Here is a 19,823-nt window from a genome sequence, read left to right as displayed (position 1 = left end):
GAGAGTTACGTACAACTCGTAACCGTAATTTGGATCAACCTGCTTAGATAGCCCTTTAGATAGAGCTGCAGAACGCTAGAGGAAAAATATTTCAATTAGTAGTACTGTCAATTGTCTCGAAAGATTCTCACGAGACTGCTGTTATGCGATGTAAATGGAATATTGTGAGGGAATGGAAGCAGGTTTTGAATCTAGACAATATAAAATAAATAAATTTACTTTTCGTTCTATAGTACGCTCCCAAGCAATGGTTTTTTCTAATTAAATATTAATCAAGAAATACAATGCGAATTTTATTTAATATTATATGTAGCGTTTCTAAAGATTTATAACGTATTTACTTCCAAAGCCATTATATGTCAGTTAGTGAAAAACTACAAGAACGAAAAGTAAGCTAAAAGTACAAAATATGCAAGTTTCGTGGATCCGCCTATCTTCTAGTCACTTTGAAACTGAAGGTAACACTTCCAGGTAATACTTTTAGCCAGCCCTTCTCGCAGAAACACTGCAATATCTAAAAATATTTAAAAGGCAGAAACAAGCATTGTGAATATATTTACAACACTTAAACTAACATTGCAATCATTGTAAATAACAAGGAGGATAAAATAAAACCTTACTTCCGGAAAGACAAAAACTACGGAAGCTACTTTAAAAGCAAATGGTTAGCTAAATAATTTTAAGTTTTGCTTATGTTACGGGTATACATAATGAACGTTACTAAAAAAATGCGCTAATAGCAACTACATAAAAGCAAATGTTATATATAAAACAATAAATTCCTTCCATAACTTTTATAAATCGCCTCATTAAACTTATTTTATGCAATTCATCGTAAATGATATATGGCATCTATTTAAGAAATTTTATGTACAAAAATATATAAATTCTAGCAGATTGTATAGTTATAAAAAGTGATGGTCTTGGAATACAATAGAAATAAACGAGTAAAAAAAATAGCTTCATAAACTTTGTTTCATTAATAAATTTTAATTTGTAACTTAACTAAAACTGTCGGTAAAGCGTTTTGATTAAATTTAAATAGGTGGATAATATTTTAACAAAACATCTACTAAAAAAGAAATATTGTAGCCTTTAAAAATTTCCTTTTGTAAGTTTTAATTGCATTTCTAATACTACTGCACTGTTGGAGTGGCCCCATTCTTATAAAACCCTATTAAACACGGCAACGTAAGTCCAATACGTATAAAAATATCCCATGAATGCATACAGTCGGTATCTATGATGTTAACAAGGTCGATAAATGGGATAAATTTACACTGCAATAGCTTTGTACGTGGTGATGTAATGCCTACGGAAGTTGTTTGTGTTTAATTCAATCATGCGCAATATACTTCGTCTGGCTTATTGAACAAATCTAACAAATTTGTTTAAATCGGATTAATTTCAAAAAGCTTACCATTTGTTGTTAACAAAGGGTTGATAATAGAAAAAAATACCTATGGAATCCTCCATTACATTTATTTTATTAATAACAAAACATCTTTTTATTGATAAAAGCAACCTCTTTGTACAGCAAATTAAGAAAATTCATTGTAAGAAGACATAGGATCTTAGATTTAAGTATAATAAATTTATATTCAAACCGCATACCTACAACGTTACAGGTAAAAAACATATGAAAAAAAGCGTGGAGTACGGAAACATTCGTGAGAATTTATAATTGGCAAATGGATGTATATAAATATACTGTTAAATAAAATAGAATTTAGAAAAATACGAAGACTATTTCATTATGTTCAAGAACAAGTTAAGTTAACGATACATGGTCTAGCAAGATAGAAGAGAGTCACAAAGCCTATATCTACAGCCATCCAGGAATTTTTAAATATAATAGTCTCCGACTGTAATTACTAACCTGGTGAAAACGCAATAATGTTAATCACACGTCTTAAAATAGTAAGCATAAGTGTACTGCACAATATTTTTTTTACAAAATGTTATCCTCTTTCGTAAAAATTACGGAGGGGTCTATCATTTTATATCACGGTACGTGTGCAAGTTCGGTTCATTACGTCACTTTTTGAATTCTCTAAATACCCTCATTGGGTTTTTCATTACCTGTGGCCAATAGTAGAAAATAGAATACTAACTTTTAGCTATTTACTGCTTGATGAATATGCTTTACTTTACCACCACGTCTCTTGATACAAAAACTCTCGCATAACAAATCATTCAAAGGGCACACCTACAAATCGTAATCATCACGAAAAAACTCTTTAAAGCTCCTTCTGAAGATAAAATAAGCGTTTTATTTTTTGTAAAAAACAATAAATCCGAATTAAAAAAATTTCAACAGATCAAACGAAATACATAATTTGCAATTTTTATTAAACTTATGTCTACTTGCATTCAGTTAATGACATTTTTTTTAAAACAATATCAGATTTTTTTCGGAGCATGCTTTTTAAACTAACTTACACCAAATGAAAGCTACCGAAAGTGGGTCTTGGTCTTCGACAATATAAGACGGAATTCGTCGAACTGAGAAAAGGTTGCGAACAATTAATGTCTTATACTGCCTTTCCACTTTTATCCTGGTTAAGATCAGCAAGGTTATGTATTTTTTATTTATTCTTGTAATATAGATAAACTAACTTATGCAATTTTTAAGACGCAAAGCTTATGGATATATTTAAATTTAAATGTTGTGTAAAATAATGTTTAAACTATTTTCTAATTGTTTGAAAACTGTAAAGGAATATGAGCGCCGGCTACTAAAAATATCCAAATAAGGTTTTGAATTTTTTTGTGTGCCTTTAATTTTTTTTAATATAACGAATGGGAAATATCCGTCAGTCCGACGTCAATGCTCGTGGCGGCAGCACCAATGTTCACTGCTCACTATGAGCCCCACAGCCCCCATATAGCTGTTTCGAAAACACTACACCTAAACATAAAAACTATAACCGGCCAGTTAACAAATCTGTGTAATGTTTTGTAAACCCTTTAACGCTTCGCAGGGCCTTTGCGACACCAAGGCTATAATAGATAGTCCTAACTCATGTCTAAGAAATTCTCGAAAACCACTAGAATTGGCTTGCGTTTGAAATGCGCTGACTGCAAGGAGAAGTCACTGTTGGCCCCATCAACAACTGCAAGCACTTCGAGGCCTGCGATAACAAGACGAAAAGAAAGTTTTAGTTTGGTTAATTAATAATTTCGAACCACTTTTGCGTTATTCATTTTATGGCTAGAAATAATCCGTATTATCTATCGCGCATCGAATTTCTCGAGTGATGACCATGAGCCAGTAGACGCCGTTTGGGTAAGTCTTCTATTAGATGGACTGACGACATAGTTAAGGTAGCCAGTAGTCGATGAATGCGGGCAGGACAAGACCGGTGATGGTAGAGCTTTTTGGGAGAGACACATGCCTTGCAGTGGGCGTCGATCGGCTGATATGACATATCAGCCAATCTATCTGCTCATTAATTATATGAGTAACGTCGGCTTAGTTCAACATAGTAAAACTAACGCACTGCTGTTTGGAGACGGATAACATCGGAATCCTTAGTAGTAGAAAGATAAGGCATATACGAAACTCTGGTGCATTTGGCTTAATATTGTAAAACTTTCAACTTAAAAACTTTCCTCATAGTGAAACTTTATGGCAATATTCTTCTTTTAAAAGTATAAATATTATACAATCTTAGGTCTAATCATATAAATTGCTGTTGAGTTAAAATATTTATTTTTTCTATTATCAATTCTTATTAATACATACGCATTCCAGTAAAAAATATGATGAAGTCGTCACGTCAAGAAAACGTCATTTAGTTCCATGTTTGGTAATGCTATTACATAAATTCCAGGCTCTTTATTACTCCGCTGTAACATCACAAAAATCTTCAACACTAATTGGCGTAGAAAAACAGTCACATAAAAATGAAAAATATTAAATTTAAAAGTAATATTATATTTTAAAAAATGTATGGATTGTAACGGAAGAGATTGATTTACAACTAGGTTTAAGTGAATGCTTTAGTAACGATAACAATTATTATATAAATAGCAATGAAATACGAAAGGAAATAAAAAATAAACGAATTGAAAAACTGTTCATGATAATAGACTTTTAAAAAGAACATCGAAACATACAAGAAGTATAATACAAGGACGTGACATTTCTAATAGAAATTAGACATGATAGCTATTTCGTTACAAGAGTGATTATTTCCAATATGACCGCATAAAGTAAAATAGATTGCTCACGGGTTGAGATAAACGAAAACTGATTGGGGCTGACCAATGCTAAAAATCGGCTCCTATTAATTAGGTCCCTATTTTTGAGTTCTTATTTGAAACTTAAAATTGAACCTCTCTAAAAACATATACAAACTGGGGCTCGCGAGCCACATGCCGCTCTTTGAAAGATTACTTTAGGCTCCGATTGATTGTCGAAATTTATATTACCTATGCCAACTCCTGAGAAATCGAAACAAATTAATGGTGTGAGTAATAATTATTATAATTCCACCATAAAATTGATTAAGCGATATCTTAAGTATTATTAGGAGTGCTGTCATATACGTGCGCTTTACATATAACTTCAATACATATACATATTTTGCACTTTTTTCCTAAATATCTTCAATAACTATGATTTTTCAAAAAATAAAATTTTTTTTGCGTGTTTTAAATGAATTTCTATCTACTATCAAAAAGCTTAGCCTACTCTGACATATAAGACATAACTGTGGCTTAGCAACATTTACTGACTAGACAAGACGTCTAACGACTATACCATAAAATTAGTATATGTAAAATCATTTATACTTACAATATTAGTGAGTATATTAAACAAATGAACTATAACATTTAATCATACAAAATAAATCTATTTCTTTGTATTTATCTGCCAAAGTATTTAGTACTATGTAGGGTAAAAAAACATAGAAATTATTTATTCTGTCGGCAACACTTGTTAGTTGGAATCTTTTATTTACAACGCACATTGGACAAGGACAAACATGTGTGATGAGAATATAATTAAAGCGATCTTATCTGCTCATTCCGATAGCTTTGATTTACTCTGTGCAAAACAAATTAAACAACTGGAATTGTTTCCCTTATCTGTAATATATTAAACGTGACCCGCTTATGGATGCTAATAACAAACAACTAATGAGAGAGGCAATTACTGTGACTTATAGGTTACTAATATAACAATTTAAATGTCCGTATTTATAATAAAATATTTTTATGAGGCATACGCATGTTTGTTTTATTATTTTGTTACGCCTACTATTTCCCTTTTTACAGCCGATAGCCATTACAAGGCATAAGCCCCCCCAAATAATACGTATTGGGGATTTACCATAATCACCACGCATAACAGACGGTTTGTTAATCACGGTGCTGTATTATAGTACGCAGAGAACTCTGCTGTCCATCCTCTGAAAACTTGTGAGCATTTGCTATCCTACATAATTAATTTAGAAAGTGTAAATTATCTCAGACTGCATCCCGGAAATCGCACCTGGGACTTACAATCGCTAGTCTCCGACTTCTACTACTGAACTACCACTGCTCTAGGGACCATGCTTTAATAATTTACCTCAGGATTTTCACTTTGTTTTTGAGGTATCTATTGTACCTTTGGACGTTAACGGGGCGCTGGGTGCTGCAATAATTGAAAACTACAATACTACTATTTTAACTTACATCTCGTTGAAAAATAAACTTACTTATATAATCTAGAGTACTTACACGACTATGGCTATTTATTTTTACTATTTAAAAGATTTATGTTTATTTCTATATCTAAGGAGACCGGGAATTTTGTTTCTTTCATGTTTCCTTTTCTTAATTTATCAGTATTTTAAAACCACAAGAATGGGCGTATGCATATTATGATAAAGTATTTTATACTTAACGTGATGGTAACCTAGTCGTGACCTATCCGTCCAAATGAAACAAAACAATGCTTCACAGATTTTGAATTACAAAATTTTGTGCTACAGACATGACTAAGTGACTATCAATGCCTTTTTAACCATAATAATGTTTTTTTATTAATATTTCATGGCACAGTTAAACGCTGCGAGGCTACCCACCTAGTACGCTTTTGCAAAATAAACAGCCAATTTGCGTCACCTTTAGATAAAATCTGCAGTAGTGCTATCTGGGATAGCTAAATAAGAGTATGAATTTGTAAGTAATTAATTATTCTGAAATTTACTCTAGGTTTACCTATGCCTATAATAAAAGAGCAGTATTAGCCCAGCGGCAGAGAACTGACACTTGTCGTTGATAGTAGGTCGCAGATTCTATCCCCGGGATACAATACAATACGGGATATAACAAAACAAAAATTTACCTGCTTGTTTATGTAACACAATAAAGTGCGAATTGAATATTTCTACAAAATAATAAAAAAAAATCTAAAGAAAACTAAATTATTTAATGGAATATATATTCCACATATAATTCTTACTATAATAAGCCGAATCAGACGATAAAACATTGGAAAATGTGATTTTTTTTTTTTTTTTTTTTCTCTCGTACCCCTATTTATGTTGGGATAGGGACTTTACAAGCATTAAATTTTTTCACTTAGTTATTTTATTTTCATTCTCTTTTCTTTCATTCTTCACATAATCTTTCTTTCTGTTCTAATCTTTCATGCCACAATTCGTCTGTCTTTCTCTTTTGTTCTGATCATCTATCATTCTTCCCTTGCTTTTTACATTTTCAATAGCTTTTTTTATTTTTATTTTACATTTTTGTTTCTTATACAATTATTTTTATCACAGATTTTTTATATTTTAATAGTTAATAATTATATTTTCTACTTTTAATTTTTTAATATATATTTATTTATTTATTTCCTATATTTACGTTTTGTTTCTTTTCATTGCACTTTCCGCTATTTCTCTGCAAAGGGATAGAAATGATTGTTTATATTCTCCGCCTATCAGGGAGGCTATTGACTCCTCCCTGATTTGAACCCCAGACCGGCACTCGAAGCCGAACCGGAGTCCCCCGAATGCGGGACACCGGGCCACAAGGTGGATCACGGTCTGGTCCACGCCCGGTTCACAGAAGCACGAGGGGTCCTCCTTGAGCTTAAACCTATGAAGGTACTCAGAGAACCCCCCGTGCCCCGTGAAGAGCTGGGCCGAGACCGCGTCCACCTCGATGCTGCGGAGCACGCGGTAGGCTGAGACGGCGTCCGGGAAAAACATCCTCGTTACCGAAGCCGTCGTTCCTTCCACATACCTCCTGTTCCATTCGTCGAGCGACTCCAGTCTCAGTTGCCGCTTGACGAATGAAACAGGGCATCTCTCGTACTCTGGTCGTCTTTTACTCTTCAGGGCCGCTTCCTTGGCCAGCTGGTCCGCCCTCTCGTTCCCCTCCATCCCCGCGTGCGCTTTCACCCAGAACAACCTTACATCCTTCCCTTTTTCTCTCGCTTTCATTACATTCTCCTTCACTCTTAACGCTAAGGGATGGAGGGTGTCCGATCTTGCGACAGTTTCGAGAGCGGACCGCGAGTCGCTCAGTACGGCGCAGACTTGCGCCGACTCGCCGGCCGCGTACCCTGTTGCCTCAGCTAGAGCCAGCAGCTCTGCCTGGTATACGGTGCAGAAGTTGCCCAACTTGAGTTTCTTTGTGTATGACTCTACGGCGCCCCGCTTGACGCAGAACGCCGCACCCACCTTATCCTCTATGCGGCTGCCGTCGGTATAAATTACCAGATCGGCAGCCGCGGTGGCAAGTCGGACTTCCTCCGCACTTTCCCCCAGACAGGAGAACTCCACACCAACTTGACCAGACGGGTGTGGTAGTCTCAGGTAGCTGACCGGTACCTCCAGGTCTCGGTCCTTTACCACCTGCCGGGAATGACCCTTTCTTATTTCAAATAAGCGGGCTGCTTCTTGGACCCGAAGGTCCAGGGGAAGCAACCCGGCAAGTATAAGGGCCGAGTGCAGGGACGCGGTCCTGTGGGTCCTCGCGATCTTCTGCGCGAAGCCCCGCTGGACCGCGCCCAGGAAAATGTGATTGTGGTTGTTGGATTAAGGACATACGTGTAAAATAAACATTATTGTATTAACTACTATTTTCTACATACTGCATATTTTCGGGCTAAAATCGATTTGTTTTATTTTTAACAGTATCCTTATTTTTTGATTTTCCAAAACAATGAAAGATGTTTGTTAACATATTTTGCGGTTGTGATAACATGCGTGGACCTACAATAATTAGTGTAGGTTTTTGACATCTCGTCATTTAATTAGCATGTCCATATTAAATGATCAGTTCTAATAATACGTGTACTGTGCGTGATACGTAACATGATTCGATATAATACGATTTGCGTTTTAACACTTATGTAGGTATTGAAAAAATTCCATTCTTTTGTCAAAACAGGTTAGACAGAAGACAATTATCGTTGAAAGCACGGAGCTCAACACGGCGTTTATATGAACAATATTCTACACAGATACGCATTACCTTAAAACATTAGATGGTATATTTAATTGGCCTGATTATACAATGGTGACTTCAAAACGAACAGCGGTAGGGTTGCGATCGCGGGTTCTATTCCCGGGATGAAATTATATATAACTCACATTTTGTTCATTAATTAACTAACATTATTAAGTTTCAAACAACGATGACGAAGTATTAGTTCGATACGTTTTGAAGTCGTCATTTCAGCATATAGACGCCCACTGCATGGCGGGTGAGATATACCGTAATCGTCGCTTGACAGGCAAGTTGGCGATTTAATTGTGGTATAATATGGTACGCAGACGTCGCTGTTGCCCATCCTTAGGAAATTTATTTATGAGCAATTTTAATACAACAATCATGAAAGGTATTATAGTCTGATTAAACCTATATATAAATATATATATATATATATTTATATAGGTTTATATATATCATATATATATAATATATATATTATATATATATATATATATCATATATATATATATATTTATTTATATATATGTGTGTGTGTGTGTGTATATCCCAATAAATAATTTAATCTTCTATTGACTTTTTGTTAAAATATTTTATCGGAATACTGAATTCGCACATCATTGTGTGATATAAACAAGCTGGTAAATTTTCACTAAGAATTCTCTATTGCGATGAAAAATTTAATGTATTATTCGTGTTTTAAAAATCACAAATGATGCACAGATAAATAGCTTTTCCAAAATCACATGTGTGGTATTTGATTAATTTTCAATTACATCGCATTACGAAATATACTTTCTCGTTCTTATTGACATATGATTATGCAAATTTAAGAGAATATATTACGTACGTAAGTCGATTACACAATATTTATTAGTGTATATTTTTCATTAAAATAACTATTTGTGCAATGAAATTGATACTAGTTTTACGAGTATTCAATACGACAAGTAATGGACATAGAAAACGTTCTAACTAGACACAGATATGTATACACATGTATATATCGAAGCCACAAATATTGACAAGCGTCTTGCGAACATTGAACTCACAGCGATCAACGTTGTGACAGTCGCGAGACTGCTTATCAGCTTTATGAATCGTGTAGATATCAAAAACGTGGTCATATCACGTTTTGTCATTTCTTTCATTTTTAACATCGTTAAAAGTTCGAATAACTTTCGATACGCCTATTAAAGAGAATTGTAAAATCAGATTTCACCAGTAGCAGTGATGTGCAGTATCCGACATGAATGTACAATGCCACGAGACGATGTCGATTTGAAAGTCAGTTTGGGTGACGTTAGGACGCGTACTTTCGCAAATTTCTAACTAAAATGGTTGTTAACATATAACCACGCCAACACCAAGGTTATGGTGTACGAATGAGTATTTTTGTTTCGGTTTATGTTAATTGTCAACTTCAGTAGCAAGGGCACATACGCGTAGTATTTTAAATTTAATATTGGTCATCAAATAAACGCATTACTGGTCTCATCGATCGTAATTATATTAAAAAGGATGACCTAATGTTCGAGCGGTGGTAGCTCAGCAAAAGAGGACTGAGAGTTGCGATTGTAGGTTAATATTTTCAACAAGGCACGAGGAAGTGAGTAATGGGCAGTAAGATTGTAAAAACCACACTTTTCTTTTCTGTCCCGATCTGTTAAACACTATGTCAATCAAAACTTAAAGACGTGTTAGTAAGTTATAAAACAAAATTGCGTACCATGAAATCTTGCAATGTACAGAATAAAAAAACTTATATTAATGAATAACAAACTTGGGCTAGTCTATTGAAGTAGCTAGGTATATATTAATAGAAATCTAAATATATATACAGTAACCTTAAAAAAAACTATGACTAGATATATGGCAAGAATTATTGTTTTAAAATACCAATATAGTCTAACTACATTCAACGCCGTGCCGGCCTACTTTACTATCTGCATAATTATCGTCCCAACGTTCGATTGATATACGGTTACACTTCTGCTAGCAGGTAAAACGATCTTATTAAATGTTAAAATACATGTATCACTTTTAAGTATATATCATGTGCACTAATTGAATGATAATAGTAAATCTGACGACTTTCAAATGAGATACGGTCAAACAGGAAATTCATCTTTATTAACAATTGAATAACTTCCGAGACCAAATCGTCCGGCGTTCAAGGCTGTATTAGTATTAGAAACCAAAATAGTTACATCAACGTAAGTAATGAGAAAACAACCTGTCGAAGATATTTTAATGTCTCAGTTTAATTTATGTAAATACATAAATACACCTGACACTTTTTTACAGAATTTTGAAATAACACTGTTCGTCAATAATTACACTTTATTACATGAATTTTTGTTCTGGCACGATTATTTTTTTTTAATTCTACGTGGCGCGTGAATTACAATTTCAATGTAATCAAGAAATTTATTTTAATTTCAATTTGTATTTTATATCTTTTGTACTTATGGATTAAATTTTCATTTTTTTCCCTTTAAAAAGAATTCTTTTATTTTGTAAATACTTCAGTAATATGGACTTCATTATTACTTCTTTTACATGGTTTTTTGTGAAAGTAGAGTTTTTATCTTACACGATTTTTATAGCAAATTTCTTGAATTTACCATATGTCACATGTGTTTTTTACACGATATTGACATACTTTTTAAAAAAAAACGTATCTACCTTGTAAAAAAAGTTGGGTATAATACAATAGTAATAATGTTGAATATTTTCACTGTTTATAAAGAAACAAAACGTAATAACATTGATAAACTGTCGTCTGTTCAATGCAATGTATTGTGACATATGAAAACATTATCGATAAGTTATATCAATATGTCAGTTCATTAGTGCGCATCGCGTGAGTATTAAGAATATTGTGACATATTAACCAGAATAACTTAATATTCTTCTTGAAATTCAAAGACTGAAACCAGAAATAAAACTGAATATTCCAATTAACATTTATGCATTAAGTATTATCAGTAATGCATTTTATTTAAAATAGAATAAAATCGTCGCAGTTCACTTGCCCGCAAATCAATTTCATACCGACTGTCAAAACTTAAGAATCAGATGGCATTAAAATAGGACACGCGTCATTTTATCTCTGAGGTTAAGTTAAAGTCTTGCATCAGCGTAAAGTTGTATGTCGAGGTGTTTTAACGAGTCCATTTCTAAATATGCATAGGTATTACATTCCATTATACTCCCGTCCTCAATCTTTAACGTAATCCGTAAACTCACCAACGTATTCACAAACATACCCTCGTCGTAGTTGTTTTTATATTTTTTAACAATTTTATTCCCCATTCATGCCGATAGATACATTCTGTAATTACAAATTTGAATCAAGATTTGAACAAAATCAAATTAACTGTAAAAATGTAATTCCATTAATTAATGAAAATCCTAATTAGTTAATAGCTTGAAGCTAGGCGAAGAGAACGTGGATACTTCGTTAAATATTTGAAATAATCAAGACACTTTAACCTGATCCTTATCTTATAAAATTATAACAAGGAAAAGTTCAATAGAAATGACACGTAGTGTCGCGCTACTGCACCGGATCGAACATAACAAAAGTACTGCATCATTAAGGGCGTGTCACATTTCTTCGTAAGCAAAGACACCTACGCTGAACTAAACAATAAACGACCAATCCACATCATTTTTATTTAGCTAGACTGCATTGCAACAAAATTCAATACCTCCATTACAACGAAGCTATCACTTGAAAGTGCTAAGTAAAGTTTTACTGTTTTAAATTGTCGAAAAGAACATGAACAACGCTCTATTTTTATTTGTTCGCAATTGGTTGTCATCGAACTGTCCATTAAGTAGCGTGTTATTTGATATTAAACCATGTAATAGTAAAATTAAACATCGAACTTTTACCTTAATTGAAATGTTTAAGCATCGGAGTAATTTAGTTTTTTTGCTATAACATTCTTTTTCTTATTGAAATAATGATGTTTACTTAATGACGACAGTATTATATTAAACGTTCATTGCATAATTTAACATTGGCGTTGTTAATAAATTAATGTAATTAGCGTGTAGACCAGAATTTATAACATGATTTCCAACAGCATAAGTCTAAAGTCCATCGTATAAAATTAGAAAAAATACCAAGTGAATGATTTTTGCAGAAAAATTAAAGAAAAAACTATTTTCTTTTGTCATTTTGAATACTACACGTTCCAGTAATACTGTTGAAAGAAATCGTTCGCCATCAGACTCTCGTTATTAAAAATTATCAATGCCTTGAAACTATTTTATCGATTGGCCCACAGTTCACGGCAATATTATTGAATAGTTTATGAGCAACTCATTCTCTGCAACTTAAGTGTACCTATAACTTCTTTTTTGCTCGTTTGAAGTACGGATTAAGCCATGACGTAGTCCTCTCCATGTTGATATTGTGAACGTCCAAAGATGAGCTCGCGATAATTTGTACAAGAATAAGGTTCAAAACTCTCTGCAAACATCAACTCTGAACAGTTAATGAAGTAAAAAAGGAAAGAGTTAGGTACAGGTCATTGCACCGAATTGTGTTGTTCTCCGAAGTTTATATTCAACCTAGTGACTAAATATCTTATGCTTTATTAACATTGTTAAATATTAATCCTTATATATAAAAATTAACGTATATAACTATAAATAATTTATTTTATTAAAACATATAATCAGTAACTTTAATATTTCGTCTTACATATTTCAATCGAACACTGTGTATAGGTTATATTTAGCATAAAAATAAATCTTGATATTATCTGGTTTGGGCTATTATTATAAAACAAACACCAGATCATTAAAAGACCGTAACAATTTAAAGATATTTACAAAAAAAAAATTGGTACTCAATCTTCATGCTAGAGGTCAATTGATTTCACCTTTTTTATTAGATCCGTAATATTAAGCAAGTTCTCTGTTATATGTGCATCTACAAATTTATATCCGTTTAAACCTTCAGTGGTTCTAGTCGTAGAGACTTATAACGAATTACATAGGTATCGTAATTTAATCAGAATAATCTAAACTTCAGTTATCACGTCACTCACGGTAAAAAAAACAACAGCAATACCACTTGAACAGTGGTAGTACAACTTGAATTGTTCATAATACATAATTTGATAACTATCAGGCAAAATTTCCCACCATTACCTTCCTCGACCAATTGATGATCTCAATGTAATGTAATCATTTTAGCAACCTTAGTTGCCTCCAGAAATAGCTAAAAAGTTATATTTTTGTTAGTTGTTAGGGCTATTTACACTAGTTTTTATAAAAAGCAATCCCGAACAATTATACTCTTATGTAAATATTAATAGCAACGCAAAGAAGAGGGACATAAAAATGCAATATAAAAATTAAATATTTGTTAAAGAGAATGACCTCTAAATACATATTTAAAACAAAAATTAGTATTTTTACTTAACATAATAAAGATTGAACTCTTGATACTGTTCTTTTTTCTTTTATGGGCGATGCAAATCAGTATTATCTCTTCTTCCAATCAAAAGTCACCTGCATTCTTCTGTGCAAAAATTTATTAAAATGTCAATTAAAGTTTTTAGGTTATCTGATTTTTTAATTGTTTTAGTTCATACAAAACGTTGTTCTTTTGTATTTCGAGTCTACGGAACCTGCTGGCCACACCTAAACGTAACTTTTGAACTTAATTAGATCATCCGATACTTCTATCGCATTATACGAGTATAATATAAAATTTTGTAATCAAAGGTTCATTTTCCACGATTTCTTGGAAATCTAAGCCAAACCTCCAATACCATTACTGGCTTTCTTCCAAAATTGTTACGTGTCGTTCGCCATTTCGTCTCTATACTTGCACCCTTCTGCCATCTGACTTAAAACAGAATCCGGACTTGGAGCAAAGCGCGTTTTTCCACACCAAACTCCTTTGTCTATTAATCGAATTTTACAGAGAAATCCTAAGCATAGCTCTCTCCATGACTCATTGAGAAGCTGAGCTTAGTATCCGTTTTGTATCCTTCAATTCCTTTTGATTATAACTTATTCTGTTTGAATTTTCTTCTGTCCTACCTCGTAAGAAGTAAAAGTGCAAGCAGATTTTGAGGATATGCTTACAGTCTGCATTCGTTATCTAACCTTGTTCTCTGAAGTAATATATAAAAATCATAGACTTGATACTCATAATATTTGTGCCACTGATGCACGAAGCACAGAATAATACCACTCTCACTGGTCTGATTTCAACAAGAGAAAAATATATTCTTGGTATGGAAAAACAAAGAAGTCATTATTTGGGGTTTAAATTCAAAACATAAAGTGGTGCTTCGTAGTATTTTTATAAACTGCAGAAATCCTCAATAAAACACTCCGTAGTAGATAGGAAGAAGAGCTATCCTGACACGAAACAACAATGAGGAATGAGAAACGTCGTGCCATTGTTTGCTCCCCAGACAGACTATTACCATTTGTGCCTATTCATTCAACTGATGACTAAAATACATGTATTATTTTGTTGTTGTACATACCTAAACTATCTGTGAAAAAGAGTAATAATAAGGGCACGTAAAATAAAAAAATAAAAATAAATGTATTTTCCTATATGTGAATAAATAGTTAATAATAGAATAATAATTACTACTAACTTTTGTAAATGAGATTAAGATATGTAAGTAAATAGATATATTAATAGTCTAATTTTTTTTAAAAAATCTAGCGCATGTTACGGTTGCCTTCAGTTAAAAATGCAATTTGTTCTGTATTTTTTTAATTTGCTTGTAATATTGTAAATTTTGATGGCAATCAACAACAAATAAAATAAAACAGAATTTTTCTGCATTTCATCGTAAATAAATCAACGTAGCTAAAATTTAATTAAACTAATTTTTGCTATTCATAACTAAAGCACGAGTAAGACGATGATGTGAAAAAACAAATTCATAAGTGGTGAATAATTGTTATTTTTTATATCATGCCTAGTATTTTGATCGAAATATCAAATGAACAGATGAACACGACTCGATTACAAGGTTAAGAACATGTACTCTCGTGTACGTTCAATAAAATTCTAATGCTGGGATAAAGTTACAACTGATATCATAGCTGATATTTAACAATCTATTTTAATTATTTTTGTTAATTAACTCATTTACTTACTGAAATTTTTCTATCTTTTACATTTTATATTACATTTAAAAAAAATTGTTGTTAATTTAAACTATGAACCAATTAACAAAACGGCCTAATTTAACATAAGACTACAAAATAACAATCCATTAACAGTCCATTTTACACTATATAAATAAAATATTCTAAAGACTACCTTTTTTATTTTCTTAAGAAAAAAGTTTAACTAAGTTTTTATTCATTAATCTCAGAAAATTTAGTTCACACGAATTTTACTACTTTAAAGCACTGGTAATTGAAGTTGGAATTAGTCATACTACATTTAAAATGATTTTATTGATTAGGATCACGAGTACGTACTAAGAATTCACGCCGGTAAAATTAAATGCGAATGTACTGAGTTGCTGTCATAGGTGCTTTCTTCGTTATTATGTACTTCTAACATTTTATTTCGAACCTACCTTAATTTGAGGTATAATAGTTTAAGCTCTGATAAAATATGACATTGAAAAAAAATCACATTCAACAACCATATAATAAATCAGAGTGAAAAGATTATACCAATTAATTGCTTCCTATTTTAAAACCAAGGTTACGTTTGACTGTGAATGTTACACACAACGTAACTAAATTTACAACAAATGGATCCTTCCTTAATCGTGAAGGATGGAATTATATTATATCACATGATTTTCATCTCACTACTCATTGTCTGTCTGAACAATGTTCATACTTTAAGGGCTTAGTATAAGGGAAAGATGTCATACTCAGATTGCCGTAGCTAAAACTTCTCATTATACGTTTAACAGAAAATCGATAAAGTTTTCTTACATCTATGTCATACGGTCGCGCATAGCTTAAGATAACAATTAGCTTGAGATAACAATTACAATCTATGCTTTCTTAAACCAAACCATTTTAAGGAGTAGGAAACCTTTAGAGTAAAGAGAAATGATAAATAACCAGGTTCTACACATTTATCACTTTACATAGATGCGTCTACACCGAAACTACATGTTTAATAGTATAACTGTTTTTAATAATAAATGAAATATGAATATAATTTTGCGAAAAATGGAAGTTTTGTTATTTCAAATTTATCGACAAAAATGTCTATAAACCAGTTTATATAAAGGCGCACAAGGCTTGCATGTTCGAGTACGGCTCTAACCCTCTCCTACGAGAAGTCCAGCCGTTAAAAATATTACAAAAGTCTAAAACGATATTTACTTATAAAGAAACTCAAATAACTTTTAAAACACATAGTAACTGTCAATTTTTTTTTATTAAAATACTTTAAAATAGAAAAACTCCAAAGCCTCAAAATATAAAATTACTGATACATATTTAACTTAAATCAACTTATAGTTAAAAAAATTCAATAGTTGCAAAATCAGATCTTATTTGAATATTGAGCTATTTGTATTGTACCTGAATCTCAAGAAAGATAGGATTGCATAGCTCTCATTTTTCCATGCACATTGCAGCAAAATATTAACATCATAAAAAAAACCCTTATATTACAATGAATATTGTAGATATCATATAATGTAAAATTATTTAAGTTATTATATAACATCCATAAAAAGATAATATTCTTTAAATTATAAACCATTAACGTCAGAGCCCTCATTACATAACAATATACTTAATCTGTCGTAAAAAAATCAACTACGTATTAAATAAATTTAACCGGTCTTTGTTATACAAAGTTGTAATGTAGATCCTATCTTATTCTCTACACAAACATCATCATAGCTCACCCACTGCTACGAAACACTATTATAGGGTAAAATTACTGAACAATTTTTATAAAACATCATATACACTACTGTTAATGAAAGTATGAAGCTTATTAAGGAGAAATCAAGAAATAATTTTTGTATTTAAAAACGTGTTCTACGTTCTTTAAGGGATTAAAGAGGATTAAGTATAGTGGGTACTGTGATATTTTACACTTCAACCTTTGTTCTAATATTATTTAGAAATATTAAAAAATGTTGGTAAATAGCCAAACAAGCAATCTTTTTAATTACAGTCTCGTCTTTGTTCTTAGAATTAAAAAAAAAACTAGTAATTTGCGGTGCGGCTCTTTATTTTTCCTTTTATTTCTATAACATTAAATTATAATATCATAATTTTTAATTAGTTTCAAATATTAACATATCAGCTAATTACAACACATTCAATGAATACGTCCTTGACAATGATTTACGGAGTATCTGCAACCGCAGTGTTTAAACCATTACTAAAACCATATCACTTACCTTCGACATAATCGTTAGGATTAATCTCGTCCTTTCCAACACTAAAACGCCTTTCTCTCACTTTTCCATATCGAAGAAGGCATAGACATTGAATTGGTGTAAAAATTCCTATCGAACACTGGTCAAACGGCGCGAATATTCGTATCGCATTCTTAAGACGCCGTATCACGACGAAGGCCCGATCAATACTGGGTAATGGGTATGTTCGGTGCCGGCGGATAAGGTAAAAAAGAGCGATACGCTACGCGTGCGCGCGCAAACTGTTGTTGACTGAAGCGCATGTGTAAATGCGATTTGATGACTGGCCAGTTCCCTAGCCTTATTACAACTATGTATCCTCACGAGGTCACAGCCAGCGAACTTCTCTAATTGAAATGTTAGCCAGTAATTACATTGAAGTATCAATCGCAAAAACTTAATTCGAGTATTGCCACCTATCACGGTTCTACATTACTAAGGATTATGAAATAGAGCGTCACCGGTATTGCGTATAGCGTCATATCGTACCGTTGATCTGCTTATTTGAGTGCGGATTAACACCTTCAGGCACTCATAATAACTTGCTACTTATATATATTTACCAATTAATAGCAAAAGGAGTAAAGGACTAGTAATTAAAAATATTGATATTCGATAGTAAAAGTGACAAATTTAAAACAAAAAAGACGGTAATTGTACACAGAGATAATTTAATAGTCAAGCCAGTCTTTAAACCGTTTTACTTTTAAATTAATATTTTAATATAAAGAAGACTAAATTATAAATTATTTCATCATTTGGTTAGGGCTTTAGAAACAAAGGCACTATGAAAATGATACTAAACGCGATGAATTTGAAAGATACTTTTATGTATCGCGGTAATAATATTTGTTACGTGATAACTTAATATTTTTAAATGTTAATATTAAAACCTGGGCTCCTATCAACTCCTGGTAAGTATCATGTTTTCGTTAGAGTTTTTTTTATATGTATCAAATTCTATGTAGCACCGTATTCGCCCATAAAAATAGAAAATAATAACACGCTACTTCCTCAATATTCATCTACAGGTATGTTTCTTCGTCTAATAATGCATATAATTTTGAAATACTGACACATTACTTAGGTAACTTCCTCATTTATTATATTGCTAGTTAATATACTATTCAATAAACAGTTATATGGCATAACCAGATTGAAGGCGGTTATTGTGGTTTAGTACTCCAGTTTACATAATGTTATAATATCATTACGTATCTTTATGATAAGACTGAAACTTCATACTCTACAAACTTAATAATAATCGTAGAAGAAAGATGCTGAAGTTAATTACTTTACTTCAAGCATGTTAACTATTACGATTGTTACCGAATACTACCAAATATTACACGACTTCAGAATAAACCCTTAATATAGCAGCAGTGTTAATATCTAGTGATAAGGAACAAAGACGAAGAGACTTTCTTTCATTAGGAGTAATACATAATCGTTTTCGCCCACAGACGTCCACTGCAAGGCATTGGGCTCCTCCAAAGATATATTATGGTAGGATATACCATGATCGTCACACCTGGCAAATGAATTGGCGATCGCAGTGTGGTATTATGGTATACAGGGGACGCTGCAGCCCATCCTCAGGAAACCTGTTTGTGAGTAATAGCAATCCTTTATAATGAATACATAAAGTGTGAATTATATAAGATAGTATCCAGGGAACCGAAGCCGCCATCTACGACGGCAAGTTTTGGTTTTCTATTGCTAGGCTACCACTACTCTGTGCTGAGCAATACATATAAATATACAAAAGTAAACAGGATTTGTCAACACAAACAATAATAGGCAATCATATAGTGAATCTGTTATTTAGCGCAGCTGACAATTTACAAAAAAAAAAGATATTCAATTACCAAAACTTTTTTTAAAATTACTTTCATGATTATGGGGTATTCATTTCTTTTAGTATAATTCATGACTTAAATAAATGTAATTGAT

At 32.3% G+C, this 19,823-nt stretch overlaps 1 protein-coding gene across 1 annotated transcript in view; it reads right to left on the bottom strand.

The window, feature by feature from the left end:
* Positions 1 to 18,196, bottom strand: part of toc (toucan) — a 94,620-nt gene extending 76,424 nt beyond the window's left edge. The window contains exon 1 of the mRNA XM_068776341.1: positions 17,853 to 18,196. Within this exon, the coding sequence (XP_068632442.1) occupies positions 17,853 to 17,861 (9 nt within the window). The 5' untranslated portion in view covers positions 17,862 to 18,196. The remainder of the gene's footprint in view (positions 1 to 17,852) is intronic.
* Between the last annotated feature and the right edge of the window lie 1,627 nt (positions 18,197 to 19,823).

Source organism: Battus philenor, unplaced genomic scaffold (genome assembly GCF_028537555.1).
Source record: "Battus philenor isolate CCGP_79_NKW_IND1 unplaced genomic scaffold, ilBatPhil1.0.hap1 SCAF_12, whole genome shotgun sequence".
NCBI classification, from domain to species: Eukaryota; Metazoa; Arthropoda; class Insecta; order Lepidoptera; family Papilionidae; genus Battus; species Battus philenor.
Note: the sequence above shows the minus strand (reverse complement) of the source record. Positions and strands in the feature narration are given on the sequence as shown.